We start from the raw sequence: 17,660 nt of genomic DNA on the forward strand, positions 1-17,660 counted from the left end.
ACTCACCCTCCCCTAGTGGTGCGCTATGTTCAGGGTAAAAGGTTCAACCTTCCCCTGTGATACCCCATGGCGACTTATGGACAGGATGATTAGTTCCCCTGTCGAGGCATCCTACCCATGCAGTCTGGGACTCATGGGAAGTACCTCTCATCTGGCCAATGAACGGGGAAATGGGGTTAGGGACCATAGTAGTACTATCGATGGACGCATTGTTGTATCTACCATACTCCCTATGCTAGGATGACCTCCATTGATCTGGGATCAATGAAACTGATCTAGGATCAGTGACAGTGGTATGACACTCTCTGGGACTGACTTTGGGTCAATGGAGGATGGTATGATACATCCTCGATCATTTCTTCTTCTTCATAGTTCAGCAGAGCAGAGCAAAGCAGAGCAGAGCCAAGCAGTGCAGGGCAGTGCATTTGATGGCAAAGATAGTACCGACGGTCAGACGAATTAGCAGATGGAGTTCTCCCTAGTTGAGAGGGAGTGTTAAAATTGGCAACTAGGTCCAAACTCCATGTGGGTCATCTTATTTATGGCAACTGATATTTTTCCTTGATTCCTCTTGTCGAGAGGTGTAGGATTGATCTAATGATCATCCGATTCCGACAAGTATTTATGGAGATATGAATTTATTTGTATTTACTTGACAAATTGTTAAGGTCGGCCAGCGGCTAAATGTGTGGCACACATGCCTAGCATATCGTATAAATGCAGGTGAGGTTGAGGCATTATTCACTCATCTCATCTCTCACACATTCTTCTCTCCTTAGCTGATTGGGTTTACACACAAGGAAGAGAAGCTCACACATGGGAAGGAGGACGCAGAAGGGCAAGGAAGGAGGACAAAGGAGGATGCAGAGGCTGCAGCAAAACGTTTTGACCAGCGTTGACTTTTCAGGAGTGCGGTTTTGGTGTGGCTGCCTCTCCTAGGCAGGCCACAGTTTTTGGCATGCAAACCGAGGCAGTCTAACCTCTGGTTTGACCAGCGTTGACAACCCTAGTTTGGGGCAGCAGGCTGACTTCAATTGACTGCAGTTTGACTGTGTTTTTGGGGTCGTTTATAGGCTGCTTCTTCTTGTTGTTGGAGGATTAGATCACTGGGAAATTGACCAAGCATATTGATGGTCAATTTCATCTTGTTTGACCAGATTTGACATTGTTGGTTAGGGTTTGCTGCTGCTGTCATAAAATTACATATTTATGTATTTGTACTATTTCTCTCTGCTGAACTATTGAAGACTAAAGAAGAATTAATCAAAGGGTTCCCCACATTGGGGTTTGTCCCTGGTTAGCCGCCACATCTGGTGTCTCTTGTCTTGGCTTGTTTTCTGTCGATCTATTAATGTTCTATCTGCATTTTACTTTATGTTTATGTGATTGCTAAAAAGCGGCTAATAAGAAGAAATCAAAGTAAACTACACTAAGCATAGAACATATCATAATTTAACATGCTTGGGTTGCCATCAATGACAACCATCAACAAGGGTAATGGTGGATGCGATTCTTAAATTGGAGAAATTAGGCTCACACCTTTCCGAGGTGAACCAATCACATTGGAAGAGTTTAAATTGGGCCCTAAAACCACCAATGCTTGCCTTGATACTAGTGTTGCCAAAATCGTGATTCTTTCAAAAAATCGCAATTTTTTCGACATGGCGATTTAATCAGCAATTTTTTCATTTTGAAAAAATCGCCAAAAAAACGTGAAAAAATCACGAAAATTTCCAAAATGAAAAAATCGCGATAAAATCGTAAAAATCATCAAAAAGTCGTGGATGCTTTAGATACTTAAAAATTTGAAAAAAAAATGATTTTTTTATATTTTTAATGTAGCCGATGTTTTGTCAATTTTTTCCCAATTTTTACGATTTTTTCCCCTCGCCGATTTAATCCCAATCGCAATGTTCACAACACTGCTTGATACAACACAAGTTCTTGGAGCACCCTTGTGTAGGGTAAGACTTACAATTGCATCTTGTCTTAGTGAGATCATAAGGTTATTTTCACCTATACCTCCTTACAATGATGATATTATGAGGAACATTTTTCCGCTAATAGTAGAAAGCTTTCAGGGGTTGGATAACACAGTGGGTCCTACCCTGGGAAAGAGGTTGAAGATTTTAGAAATCATGGCCAGAGTCAAATCATATGCCATCATGCTTGACTTGGAGTGCACTAATTTAATTCTTCAAATGCTCCAATACTTCTTCGCCAATGTTAAGGAACATCAACCAAACAGTGTCAAAACAAACATGCAAACTATTTTGTTTTCAGTTATGAGTGACCATGACGCCACTTGCAAGCAACTATAATACAATTTGTCGTCCATTTGGAGGGGGAAACATATTGTCTCACTTGTTGCTTATGAACTAGCAAAAAGGTTGGTTGAGTAGAACATGAGACTGTTCAAAAGGTAGTTGACCAAGGAGGAACTGATGAGGATGCAAGTTACAGAAAATTCCAACCAAGAGTAAGGACCACAAGAGGGAGGAGCAAATTTGTGGTGTTGGTGAAGACAAGGATGCTTCCTGTGCAAAGGTTCAAATAGGTAGCAAGAATGAATTGAGGAAAAATCTTTTCTTCAATTGCAAGGGACCTTGGGAGCCTAATCACTCCTGCTCGGGTAAAATGGTAGAGATGACAGGGGTTGAACAGGAGGGAATTCCTTGTGATAATTTTCATGAGAATGAGACTGGTTCTTCTACTACAGTTGAGTCCATTGATTTTCATAAGAATACCCTTGAAGGGAATGAGCAATCATGTGAAGATGTTGACATCAATTCACTTATGCATCCATGTTTGATGGCTGAAAATGGTCAGCATAAGGAGATAAATGAATCTCCTAGTGACCAGCAGATTGTTCCCATGTGTGAAAAAGGCTAAGGAGAAGAGCACTCAGAGGTGCATGAACATGAGGAGTGTGATATACGTTATGAGTCATCCCTGGAGAGCCCGTTGAAGGCTCAAGTTGGAATCATGGTCGGGGGATTTGAGCATCTATCTTTAGGGCCAGCGATTGATGAGGTGCAAGTAGATGCAGAGGCATCCAACAAGGCTACAAAGCTTTCAGGTGAAAGCCACCAAAGACAGTATGACCATTTCACGACAAATTTGGTGGCAATGAAAAAGAGGACCTAGACACTCTGAGGCACCATCTTGCAGCAGATCAGTAAACTTGAGGAGCTTGGAGTTGTGTGTGCCAAATCAGCAACCAAGCTATCTAGCATTGGGAAATAGTTAATGTCTCTAATTGGGCAACTAGGGGATCATATTATGGAGTGTCAAAGCAACCCTCTTTAGGAATACATAGACAGGGCTTGCAGCATTATCAGCGCACCTTTGTACATTGGAGAAGGGCAGAGTTTTCTAGATGGATCTTATGGGTTGACCAAGCGGAGCAACACGAGTTGAGCATGGTGCAGCATTGGCACAGTGGACTTGTTCCGTGTACAGGCGTTCATGCATTCAATCCTTCCCACAAGGTTGAATGGCAAGAGATCTTGAGTTGGTACCCAGTGGAATGGGCTAGACTTGCAGAGGTAGTTTTAGTCAAGGGCACAGCTCAACAGAGGTCTTTAAACATCAAGATTACTAGATGCTCCAGTTGGCAATGGGATATAGTCTAACAGTTCATCAGCATTCCAGCTACACTAGCCCAACATCAGCATGGTGAGATTGACTCATGCATGGACACTTATGCACAAGGTCCATGCCATGGGATGGGTTGGAGAGAAGTGATGAGTTGGTATCCTACTGAGTGGATAATTGATGGAGAAACATCCATAACCAAGGACAGAGTAATGTTGGAGCCATGGGACACGACCGATGACGGATGGCCAAGGTGGCATTGGGATCCAAGTGGATCTACTGGTGGCAAGATGAGTCAAAAGTTTGTTTGGAATCCAAGTATCGAGGGATCCATTCATGATTGTGTGGCGCGGAGGCATGATGTGACACAATGGTTCATATGGGATTTTGGTATTAGTGTACATATGCCTTTACAGATGACAGATGTGGATTGCTTGAAGGAAAGCAATCTTGGGGTGGGAATGAAGCATAAAAACTAATAACTTGTAGACTTGAATGTAAAAATACACAAGAGGTATTTGATAATAATAATTTATTATATATATAAAAATGTATATGTGATGAATGTTACAATGAGAACCCACATATATATACCTAAGCAGGAGTCCTTTCGTGACTAGGCATGTCTTTTAGACATGCCTTTTCACTTAACTTAATGACTATTTAACATAATCAATATTTGATTATTTAATATTTACATTTGTTTTAATTATTTACTTGTTATGAATTATATTCATAACATAGCCCCTTTCTTCGAAAGCTTTGTCCTCAGAGCTTTAATGATGTGGATTTTCTTCACTTAGTGTCTGTCGTCTCGATGTATATAATCAAGCCATCCTCTCGTCATGTAGTTCATCAGTAATATTCCCTTGGATTTTTTATTTTTTTAATAATTTTTTTAATAACTCTAATAAAAAAATTTAATGACTCTATTTTTTTCTTTTTTATAACTCTAATTATTTCTTTTAACAACTATAATATTTTTTTAATTCTATTTTTTTTTAATAACTCTCTCTCTCTCTCTCTCTCTATATATATATATATATATATATACATATATATATACATATATATATATACATATATACATATATAATATATATATATATATATATAACTCTAGTAATATATTTTTGTTATTAAATAATTTAATTAATTAAACTATGTTAAACGTAACTATATAAATTAAAGTTTAAAAATATGAATTCAACCCTCACACTCAATTTCCATCTGAAACGCTATGGAATTCCGTCCAAAACGTTGTGGATCGTCTATAATATGAATAGATTAAATTTTATCCCAGTTGTCGACACATACTCAGCATTGTGGCTATTTAGAACAGTGGACACCATTACGTCCACCAAATGCTTCCTCCTACGACCGTTAAAGAGGTATCGATTGACCAAATCGCTCTAACAAGATCCCATACAACCTTCACATTTTCGGGGCTTGCTAGATAGTTCCCGCTCGGCATGTTATATATGTATTTAGCCATTCTCAACGCATATAGCAGGTGCTTACCTTTAATATCTTCCTCACCTGCCATAGCACACCACACTCGGCCTTGCTCATATAAGAAACCACCTACGTAGTTCTATCCCAACCATCACTGCAATGAACTAGCACCAAGGCACCTTGCAGAGCAATTCGTGCAACAATCCAAGAAGAAGCGGCCAATATTATATAGAACAGTTTGTCGAATTTGATTTTGCTTCTGCACATGTGACCGTGGTCACGCCTTAGAATGTAAGAAGACAAAGCTCGTACGATTCCTCTGTGATTAATTATTTGCTCCTTGGACACCATTATCGAATATATTAAGTTTACTAGGCCCAGCTGAAAGTTTACAACGTGAATTCTGGAACATTCTCTGTCAAGAACTCCTAGGGTTTGTTGTATCACTTTGGACGCTTTCAATAATCTGCCACATGTTGTGCACTAAAAGTCTCTGGAACCCCTGGAAATTGTTCATCGGTGATCATTTCAACATCAACAACTTCATGAGTTAAATCAGCTGACTTGGTTACATTACATAACTGGCCACAGCAAGGATCCTAAACCCCATTTCTATTATCCAACTCATCATCACTATCAATAATCACAGTTCAACTCTTTTTGCTATCAAACTCAAAGTCTTGACAATCACTAGAGCGTTTTAACATGTTAGGCTTTGGTTGACCATTATCTTCAGATAGACAAAGTACCAAGGAAGAGCATTTAGCAAATGTATGATGGGCAGATACTTTTTGGATTTCTTGGACAGATTCCATAGGAGATATGTGACTCACAACTTTACTGCACTCATATGGTTTTTGTAAAGTTTGTGTCAATTTCATATTTTGACTACCATTAATGCAACAAACTCCAGACTCTACACCATTCACAATCTCTGACAGGGTTCAACATTACTTATTCCATTCACAAATGTTGTGCCGACAATATCATTCTGAATATCATCATTAGTCGTCTTCTTTCTCCTGCATTCATTCCTCCTTCGTTTCAGACGTCTTTGCATTTTACGAGCCCTTTGAACATCATCCTACTCTTTAACCGTTCTGAATCTACTCCTTTGTTCTTCGGTTAAACCACACTCCTCATTTGCAACTGTCACTGCATAAATTGGATTTCTTGAGTAGTTATCAAGGTCATTGATTTCCTCCACCTCATTAACATCGGGAAGCTTCAAGCCCATAGTTGTTGCTTGTTTAGGGGTAGAAGCTAAGTACACAACTGTCCACTGTTTGGAACCAAACGCATTGCTTTTATTGACATCATTTTCTATTTCAAAGAAATTATCCACTAAGTCCCAATCCTTATCCTCTATGCTTTCTCTTCTATCTTTATTACCATCTTCAATAGCCAGCTTTTTAACAAGAAAGCCACTGGCTCCTTCCTCCAACAATTTCCCATGATGTCTTCTTACTGGCCGACAAGCTTACAGATCACACTCAGATTCATTGACGAAATCAATGATTTCTTTTGTAGGCAATCGAGCCACCCAATGGATACGCTTTTTGCAAGCCTCGGTACTGCATCCTTCTGGAGCCTGTTTCTCTACCCACTTGTATAATGTAGGAAGTTCAATACCAACATCATCAAGTTGCTCCAGCAAAACTGCACTCTCATCCTCCAAACGATCAAGAGTACTTTCCCAACATTCCTTGAAAGTTTCCATTTTGTTCTCAACAACATCTTCTAAATCTTTCCTGGTTAATGACTCAGATAACTCGGACCTAATATCCCTTTCAACATGGGCATGTGATTCTTCCTCTAATGATTCTTGAGCTTCCTCTGCCTTGCTTTCAACTTGTAAAAGCTCATCAATCAGATCTTGAACCTCTGCATCTGTTAGAGGCATCTCCAAATTGGCCTCACTGTCATCTTCAGACAATGACCTTTCATCTTCGTCATCATAAGCATCTCCACTAAAAGTTTCACTTCCATCACTATCATCTTCCTTATTATCGATTTCCTTTCAACGTGCTTTAACTTCTGCACATGATTTTTCTAAACGCTCAAATGTTTCTTGAATTTTACTAAACTACTCAACGCCTTCAGGACGTGAACGTAATGGCACATTGTGCGGCAAACAACGTTCAAAGACTCGCATGATTATATTGTGCGCCATGGCTCTGATACCACTGAAGCATAAAAATTGATAGCTTGTAGACTTGAATGTAAAAATACACGAGGTATTTGATAGTAATAATTTATTATATATATATAAATGTATATGTGATGAATGTTACAATGAGGACCCGCATATATATAGCTAAGCAAGTGTCCTTTCGTGACTAGGCATGTCTTTTAGACATGCCTCTTCACTTAACTTAATGACTATTTAACATAATCAATATTTGATTATTTAATATTTACATTTATTTTAATTATTTACTTGTTATGAATTATATTCATAACAAGGAGAACTTGTAATATCCCCAATTTTGGTTTCTCTTATGATGCAGTTAGGGTGGATTTTCAAGGTTTATGTAAGCCAAGTCACATGAGCAAGGTTTGCTTGCTATATTTCATCATTAGGGTCAATTATGCATGGTTCATTCATGGTTCTGTTGCATTCCAGTGATTCTCATAAAAGGATGTTATTATCAAGTATATTTTAATTAAATATGCTAAAGGTGTTATTTGGAGCGGATTATTTCGAGAAACATTTTAGTGTAATAGCTCATTGGAACTTAGATGATGAGATCTACAAGATGTGATGATAAAAAGTGACTTTTAGTGGTAGAAGAAATCACAGAGGCGAATTAATCATTTTCCTAGATTAAAAGTGACTTAAATAAAATAAAATAAAAAAAGAGGGAGAAGCTTCTAGAATGAAAATAAAATAATAAGATAGAAGTGTTTCTATAAGGTTGAAGAGAGATCTATCAAATCTTTAAAAGGGGAGGAAGCAAGCCTTTTGCGGCATCTAGAGTTAATCATTTGTCATTTGTGAAGATTGGAGAAGTTGTCCTCATAGGTTCATTGTGCCCTGGACAAAAACCCTTAGGTACCTTCATGAGTTTGGAAGGAAACCCGTCTCTACCAATCCCTTGGTGAATTCACAGGTGTGTCTATTGGTTCCGGTTACAATTTTGGGAGGCCAAGATCAGTATTGCCGCAGGTATTTTAGAGGCCATCACCTCAACTATTGTCCAACTCAACATGCCATTTAGCAAGAGTTATTGATAGTTTGTATAGGCATGTAATCTTGCTCTAGTAAATAAAATAAAGTTGTCCTTGTTATTTCTCGTGTTATTTGTAATGCATTATTTTTACCTAATTTGTTGGATAAGAATAATTGGTTGTGTTATATTATTCATTTGGAATATTTTATTTATAATGAGGGATTTGTCTCATTTAAAAATTTTATCGTGGATTCTTGAGATTTATTTCCAGATTGGTTGCCATATTTCCAAAAGGAATATTACACCACTCTAACTGCAACATAAGGGAATCCAGAAAATGGGGACATTACACTCTTGTTGGGATTGACGCATTTGTTCCTTAACTAATTATAAATTTATATGCATTTATTTCCCTGTAAACAACCTTTACTCCATACATCTTGAATAACTAAACATACTTGCATTACATTGTGAAACAAGATAATGTTGATTTTTGGTAGCATCGGATGTGCTCTGGCCTTGAAATTTGGAGGAGAGGCTAAGGCATGTGAGATCTCCAAGACCCAGAAATCGTTTTGAGAAATTCCATCCGAATGAGGAGTTATTAAAATAATTAATATTTTTAATGGGTTCCTAAGTCTAAACTTAGGAAAATAAATGGGTATTAAAAAAGATAAAGGTGAGAAGCTTCTAAGAGACGAAGATCGGGTCTGTTTTAATCTTAGCCATTGATTAGGGACTTAATCTCGGCCGTTGATTCATCAACAGGTAAAGTATAAGAGAAGACTTGAGGATCATTTGGAGACACACCGGCAGATACTCAATATCTCAAGGAAAATAGATTCTCAAGTAGAGGAGATCGATTTCAAAGGGAGAGTTGCAGGGTGGAGGAAGAGGAGGGCATCAGCAGCAGGCAGTGACTGAGGAGGAGGTGATGCAGGGACAGTGGGAGACAACGCAAAGAGAGACACAAAGCCTACGGAGGCTGAAGTAGAGGGACGTAGAGCCACACTGGGCCATGCAGAGTGACACAGGGGTAACGCAGAAGTGGGAGCAGGGTCTCCAAAGTGTCAGAAGGTCTCAAAGGGAAAGTCTCAGGTGTTTTCTTTTAGTTTCTCTATAAAATCATTCTTTGTAAAAGCAATTGTTGTTGAAGATTAATAAAGCCCTCATCTGTTGCACCAATTTTCCCACATTGGGTTTTTCCGGGGACAATTGTCCAAAAATAATTGTGTTGATGTGATTGGTTCTTGTGCATGTATTTTTTCTCTGGGTAATTGTGTGATAACTGCAGTATAATTTATTTTAATATTTGTTGAATGGATTTCGTAAATAACTTATTGTGAATAATAAGTAGGTGAAATAAATCAGTTGTTGCAGTAGTAGAATTTCAGTTTAGAAATTTTCACATGGTATCAGAGCAGAGATCCAACAACAGGAGAGGAAAATCGATTATGGGTCAAGAGCATGATGCAAAGGCGTCCACTCAAGGGGACTCGCGCAAATTTCCAGAAGAATGCACAAGGGGCGTAAATTACAATAATTCTATCTTAGCTTCCAGATTGGAAGAAGAAGTCGCTTTCTTAGCAAGCTTTGCCTCCTCAAAGGTTTGGTATATAGACAGTGGATTTTCCTGACATATGACAGGAATCCGAGAATGTTTCTCAAATTATCAGAAAGAAATAATGAATTTTCAGATCACCTTGGGAAATAAGGCAAAGTGTACTCCAGTAGGAAGAGGTACTATAGTTTTTCAAACCGAAGCAGGAGAGCGGCTTCGAGCAACCAATATGCTACATGTGTCGGGATTGGCGATGAACTTACTTTCCGTATCTCAACTTCAAAACAAGGGCTATGACATTTTCTTCATTAAGAAAAAAGTATATGTCAAACACTCGAGTTGGAAAAAGAAGGCCCATATTGGATTCAGAAGTAACAGGTTGTACAAGTTGCAGCTAGAATCACCAATGGCACTGATAGGCAGTAATGGAGACAAAGATTTGAATGAACTATGGCACAAGAGGATGGGATACCTACACCATGGGGCTCTGAGAATTCTCAGGAAAACAATATCAGGGGTTCCAAAACTAAATATTGAACAATATGATGTATGCAGAGCGTGCGCTCTAGGCAAGTATGCCAAAGCAACGTTTTCCAGAAGTAACAATAGGGCTAAGAGTGTGCTAGGATTGATACACTCGGACATCTGCAGACTGCTGTCCACAAAAGCTCTTAGTGGTGCCGAATACTTCGTCACCTTCGTCGATGACCATTCCAAGAAGACTTGGATCTACTTTCTGAAAACCAAGGATGAGGTTTTCGGTCGATTCAAAGAGTTCAAGGCCCTAGTGGAGAATCTGATGGGAAAGAAGATAAAAGTGTTGCGCTCAAACAATGGTGGAGAAAGAAATTAGATCAAACTACTAAGAAAAGATATCTTGTGGGATATAGCGAGAATGCTAAAGCATATAGAGTCTATCTTCAAGGGAGTAGGAAGGTAGTAGTTTGGAAGCATGTAAAGTTCATGGAGGATAGAGCTTTCAAGAAATCCCGAGAAATATCTTTCGAGGAGTAGTCGAAAGATGAGCCGTTGGTCAAACCACTTCATCCAACGGAAACTAGTACCAAAAATTCTCCTAAAGACAAAGCTTCAGAAGAGGAGGAATGTCAATTAGAGGAAGAGCTGATAGATGTGCCTACTACCAGTGGAAGAACGAGCCAGGAACTCCGACAGATTCTACGAGATGCAGAAGACTTCATTGGTGCACCCAGGAATAGTAAAAGGGAGCGAAGACAGCCAGACAGACACCAAGCCTTAATAGCTCAGGTTGGGGAACCTTTTAGTTTCCAGGAGGTCGTTCAGCATCAAGTATGAGTGGATGCTATGGTGGAGGAATACAGCTCTATAATGATCAATGATGTCTGGGAAGTGGTACCTAGGCCTCAGGACAGATCAGTGGTAGGTTCGAGATGGATCTACAAGGTCAAATATGCTGCAGACGACAGTGTGGAGAAATACAAAGCCAAGTTTGTGGCTAAGGGGTATGTTCAGAAGGAAGGGATAGACTACGAAAAAACCTTCGCCCCAGTAGCCAGGTATACTTCTATTAGAACCGTGATATCTCTTGCAGTACAGATGGGGTGGGAGATTCATCAGATGGATGTGAAGACGGCATTCTTGAACGGGGTAATAGAAGAGGAAGTATACATTGAACAGCAAGAAAGTTTTGAGACACATGAGAAGAAATCTCATGTATGCAGATTAAAAAAGCCTTGTATCGGCTTAAACAGGCACCTAGGGCATGGTACAGTGGAATTGATGGCTACTTGCAGAAGATGGGGTTCATCAAGAGTGACACAGACCCTAATCTCTACTATTTGGTTGTAGAGAATGAGCCTCTAATCCTAGTGTTATATGTGGATGATCTCTTCTTGACAGGATCATCCAGGCTCATTAAAGACGGCAAGAAGAACCTAGCCACAGAATTCGACATGAAAGATTTGGGACAGATGCATTATTTCCTGGGGTTGGAAGTTTGGTAGCAGAAGGGTGAGATCTTCCTTGGACAAGGGAGATATGCTACAGAAATCTTGAAGAGATTCAGGATGCAGCACTATAGACCTATGGCTACTACTCCAATGATCACCAACTGAAAGAATATTGATGCATCAGAAGATAAAGACGTTGATCCCACCTTGTACAGACAGCTTATAGGGTCCCTGATGTATCCGATCAATACCAGGCCAGACATATGTTACGTTGTCAACACCCTTAGTCAGATCATGGTGGAACCTAAGAAGGCGCACTGAGCAATAGCCAAACATGTTCTCAAGTATATACAACGAACAGTCGAGCATGGACTATTGTACACCAAAGGCAATGACATCAGGCTGAGTGGGTTCACTGATGCAAATTGTGTTGTAAGTTCAGTAGATCGGAAAAGTACAACTGAATATTGTTTCAACATTGGATCAGGAATGACCTACTGGTGCAGTAGGAAACAAAAATCCGTGGCTCTGAACTCAATTAAAGCAGAATATATGGCAGCTAGCACAGCTTCGTGCGAAGCCATATGGCTTAGGAAATTGTTTGTCAATCTATTCAGGAGAAAAATGGAAGCAACCAGGATCATGTGTGATAATCAGAGTTGCATCAAGCTCTCTAAAAATCTAGTATTTCATGATCAATCGAAGCACATTGATATCAGGTGTCACTTTGTCAGAGACTGTGTCAAACGAGGGGCAGTGCAGTTAAGATACACTCCTACAGGAAAACAAGTGGCAGACATCCTCACCAAGGCTCTAGGAAGAACAAAGTTTGTTTATTTCAGGGAGAATATGGGGATGGTAAAGAATCCATTTCAGTAGCAGAAATGGATAAGTGTCATAAGTTGCAGTGCAGCAGTTAGCAGTGGAAGTGCTATGGGAAGCATGATGCAGCATGTTGAGAGGGAGTTGCAGTACAGGTGCAGCAGTGGCAGTGGTAGTGGCAGTGTCATGGGCAGTAGTACAGAAAGAAGCAGTGTAAGGGATGTGAGGTAGCAAGCCAAGCATCAGCACAGGTACCGATGCGGAAGATCAGTGTAATGTTTCTATATTGAAACATTGCTAAAGCACATTCCTTGCTAAGAGGGAGTGTTCATTTTTGGTAGCATCGGATGTGCTCTAGCCTTGAAATTTGGAGGAAAGACTAAGGCACATGAGATCTCCAAGACCCGGAAATCGTTTTGAGAAATTTCACCCGGATGAGGAGCTATGAAAATAATTAATATTTTTAATGGGTTCCTAAGTCTACACTTAGGAAAATAAAAATATTAATGGGTATTAATAAAGATAAGGGTGAGAAGCTTCTGAGAGATGTGGATCAAGTTTGTTTTAATCTTAGTCGTTGATTAGGGACTTAATCTCGGTCGTTGATTTATCAACAAGTAAAGTATAAGAGAAGATTTGAGGATCATTTGGAAACACACCGGCAGATACTTAGTATCTCAAGGAAAATCGATTCTCAAGTAGAGGAGATCGATTTCAGAGGGAGAGTTGCAGAGTGGAGGGAAAGGAGGGCATCAGCAACAGGCAATGGCTGAGGAGGAGGTGACGCAAGGGCAGTGGGAGACAACGCAAATAGAGACATAGTCCAAAGGAGAGACGCAGAGCCTACGCAGGCTGACGCAGAGGGGCATAGAGCCACACTGGGCCATGCAGAGTGACATAGAAATGAGAGCAGGGTCTCCAAAGTGTCAAAAGGTCTCAAAGGGAAAGTCTCAAGTGTTTTCTTTCAGTTTCTCTATAAAATCATTCCTTGTAAAAGCAATTGTTGTTGAAGATTAATAAAGCCCTTATCTGTTACACCTGTTTTCCCACATTGGGTTTTTCCGGACAATTGTTCAAAAATAACTGTGTTGATGTGATTGGTTCTTGTGCATGTATTTTTTCTCTGGGTACTTGTGTGATAACTGTAGTAGAATTTATTTTAATATTTTCTGAAGGGATTTAAATAACTTATTGTGAATAATAAGTAGGTGAAATAAATCAGTCGCTGCAGTAGTTCAATTTCAGTTTAGAAATTTTCACAGATAATACCTTCCTCAATGAGGTAACATGGAGAACCTGACACACCTTGAGTGCCACTTACAAGTTAAAATACATGAGCTATCTCAATGACTTCCTATGCAATTGGGAACTGAGTACAATATAATGGAGAGTTTAGGCCATTCACCCATCAATAATGAACTGTTAAAACTTTAGCTCGAATTAAAATAAAATTGGTCTCCAATGTTGAAAGAACTTAATTTGTAAATAGGCCTCCCTTGTTGCTTGGGCCCTCTAAACTCTTCTTGCATTCTGCAAACTCAACTTTCTCCCAATCTTCTACATTTTCATTCTGAATCACCAATCTTATGAATGGCTAACAGGGCAGCAAGTAGCCCCAAAAGCTAGACCTTTGCAAAAAAAAAAAAAAATTGTCTATTCTTTTTCTGACTAAGCCAGGGAAGTCACAAGCTAATTCTATAATAGGCATAGAAAACTAAATACGGATCAATACTTACCAGAAAAAATCAAGGTGGAAGATATTGTTAATATACCAATAAGAATACAAATAGGTGATTGATGAAAGATCGTTATAAGAGAAGTGAAAAAGATTTTTTTTGGTAGGAAGTACTATGCATTATAGCATATCAGTAGAATTTGACTTACACAGGAAAACTGGATTGAATTTGCACATCAGCAGGAAATAGCTTGCATTCTTCAGAAAATATTTGAGCCTGCTTCTCTGCAATAGCATCTAAGAGTTGTATGTCCTTGGCCACCTGCTCATCAACACTAAAAAAATTGACTAGAAATTAGATGGTTTATAAAGCTGTGCAAAAGAAAAGAGACAAATCTAGAATGAGGCATCGTTGAAAAAAAAAACAAAAAAAAATATTATTCATTTATTTCAGTCTTGACAGCAGTTGAAGCATTCCAATTTATAACTTTAGTACAGAGAATGTCTCAGTCTCACCTCCACTCAGAATTGTCTGCATAACAACTCGCCTCTGCCAGATCCACAATGAGACGCAGCATTTCAGAACGGTTTTCATAACTTCCTTTTCCCTGCAAGTAAAGAGAGATGTCAATAGCAAATCTAACTTTCTCAAATCTATAGTCCTGGCGTAGTTTACAGTTAAGATAGTGCAAAAGTTCCTGTTACTGCCTTAACTAGCATCCTAGTGAAAAGCCCAACCATGGATGCCACCCTAGAGTAACGGATGGAAATTGTATCACTGTCACCTCAACACAATTTCACCATCACTTATGGTCAGCTCTAAAAAGCCAAGGGGGCTATCCCTTCAATCTATTATTAATAGAGCTTAAGTAAATCTTAAATTATTATTTCAACAATGAGCAAATATTTACCTAAATGAATTCTACAAAATATAAAGGATTTACTTAAATGAATCCCACAAAATATATATATATATATATAGAGAGAGAGAGAGAGAGGTAAAGATAAGGATTCCAAATTTCCAATAAATACGTGATTCAATGCTTCGAGATAAAAAGCATAAACCACAATGAGCCACTTACATATTTTTGTGAATTAGAAACTAGTAGATTAGTGCCAAATCTGATTTCTAAGGTATGGAAAAATGAAAACTCAGATTTGCAATAGTTGGAATAGCACCCCACAATAATGTTAGAATTCCTGCGAACCTAGCACCCAGTACTTATTTCCTTACAGAAAACTGATCTACTGAATAAATACACAGTAAGGTTTCTAACACAATAAAATTCAACAGAAGCAAATATACCAGATCTCATCACACATTATGCCCAATCAAATCAGTTCATCATTAACAATGACTCAAAACCTACTTGAGCTCTTGTCCTGGGATAATGGCCCAACTGAGAACATACAAAATGCAAGTAACCTAGATCTGATTCAGTAGATCTGCCCTTTATCAGTGCTCAATATTTTCTGCAAATCTGGATCTCCAGCCTCGCTGCACTCCCTTAGACTCAGCGCACCGCTCACTAAGATGCCTCTCTCAATCTTGTGATGTTGTAGTGGCTTTCTCCTGTCCTTAACCTTGCTTTCATAACTTTACATTGGGCTAAATCCCTAACCCTAACCCTAATCTCAAAGTAATTAATGGCCGAGATTAGATCTCACCTCACTTGAGATCAATGGCTAAGATTAAAACAAAATCACTAAAGTAAACTACTTTAATTTCCTATGTTTATTTTAGCTCAATGAGCCAAAACATAATATGCATGTGTTTTTCCTAAGTTACAAAGCCACTTGCTCAACGAAGAGCAGGTATCCTAGGGAGATCTTGTAGGCAACTTTTGCATGCCTAGACACTTAGGCTTGTGTAGAAGTACCTACCCGAGCTACAAAAATCAACACTCCCTCTTAGCAAGGGAGGTACTTCTACCACCTAGGGCTGGCTCTGATCTTGGACCTGTGTCCACTACCTTAGATACTCCCTCTAAACTAGAAGCCTTCCCTAACACCTGGTTTGGAAAGACCCTTGAAGTCCAACTCCCATAGGCGTTGTTCCTAGAAGCCTCCCGCTCTTGAACATCCTGTAAGGTCATCTCATACCAAGAGACCTTCTTGATGAACTTGGAGGAATATGTCAGTTGTTAATCCTTACCCTAACCTAAAGGCTGACTCCCTCTAAGTTGATCAACCTTTGGAACCCCCTACTACTTGTTCTTATCACTGCAATACTTCTTGCCATTGCTCCTATGCTAAGTCCTTCTAGCACTGTTGTGGGTCTATCTCAGTCCTTTGAGACACCCACAAACTCTATTTCCAATCCCCCGACTAGTATGATCTCCCTCTCTTTCTCTTAGGGCTAACCTCCCCCAATTTTGCTAGCTACAATGCTAGCACTGTCCGTCATAACATATTCTGTTGACTAAACCCTGCCAACAGTTCTACTCACACCCTATCGTGGCAAATCTCCTACCGAACGACTCCTTCTGGCTATTGTGACTCACAGTTACCTTACCATGCCCAACACAGCACACTTCCTAGGGCATGATCCTCTGTAGCCTGGCTACTGCACACACAAACTTTGGCTACTATCCAAGCTCCTCTGCAGCTAATGGCTTCCCTAATCAACAACAAACCCATGCTAGCTCTGTCAAAAGATCCCTCATGGTGTTCCAAAACCATGCCTTTGCCCTACGTTGGCCAATGCTAAATGACTCAGGTTTCAGGATGCACCCTGCACACAACTTGTCTGCATTGACTAGACACATCCAGCGTGGGCACTCTCAGTTGCCCACTTGCGTTGTTCTCTAGTCACCACCACAACCTGCGACTTTGACTAGTGTCACTCCTGTCGACTGTTAGCCACTACGCCATCTGCCATCTATCCCTATTTTGGCGGCCTACCTCCCACACAGACTCATGCCCATTGACTGCCACTCAACACCCACGTCTGTCATCCAGCTTTTATGTGCCACCGCTACTCTGATTACACGTTTGAACTCTATGTTCTAGGAACTGCCCCGACTCAGTCGTCAATCATCAATTGTTCTTGTTTCTTCCATGGCAGGACATCCCGAGTCCATCATTGGCTTTGTTGGTTGTGGCTGCAACTTAGCCTACAACTATCCTCTCTTACGTCTTCTACCACGTTGTCATAGGTTCTCCGCCTCGTTCCTTCTTGCGTTGTCTCAATCGTTGTGTCTTCTCTTAGTCATCTTCCTGTCACCCCGCTCGATAGTCTTCATTTCTTTCACCGACCATATGCCGATGGCCTCTCTACAATCTTCCCATAGGCCAACCCAGTGCCTGTTGCAACCTGCTACCACCACCTACATGATGCCACAGACACCTGTGCCCAACTACCTGCCTGCCACCCTGACTTCTCCATTGTTGTCAACTACTTCTCCTGTTATGGTTGTTCTTCATCTATTGTGATAGCTAGGTGGGTC

General features: G+C 39.8%; 1 protein-coding gene across 1 annotated transcript in view; it reads right to left on the minus strand.

Annotated features, from left to right (window-relative positions):
* The window catches only part of LOC149221755 (AUGMIN subunit 7-like), a 53,589-nt gene extending 38,734 nt beyond the window's left edge, over window positions 1–14,855 (minus strand). Inside the window, exons 1-2 of the mRNA XM_089383029.1 lie at window positions 14,728–14,855; window positions 14,421–14,546 (exon numbers count right to left, since the gene is read on the minus strand). Coding sequence (XP_089239155.1) covers window positions 14,421–14,546; window positions 14,728–14,789 — 188 coding nt within the window. The 5' untranslated portion in view covers window positions 14,790–14,855. The remainder of the gene's footprint in view (window positions 1–14,420; window positions 14,547–14,727) is intronic.
* Between the last annotated feature and the right edge of the window lie 2,805 nt (window positions 14,856–17,660).

This window comes from Pinus tabuliformis, chromosome Q (assembly GCF_031772625.1).
Source record: "Pinus tabuliformis cultivar Carrire ecotype Pingquan chromosome Q, CPIR1, whole genome shotgun sequence".
NCBI lineage: Eukaryota > Viridiplantae > Streptophyta > Pinopsida > Pinales > Pinaceae > Pinus > Pinus tabuliformis.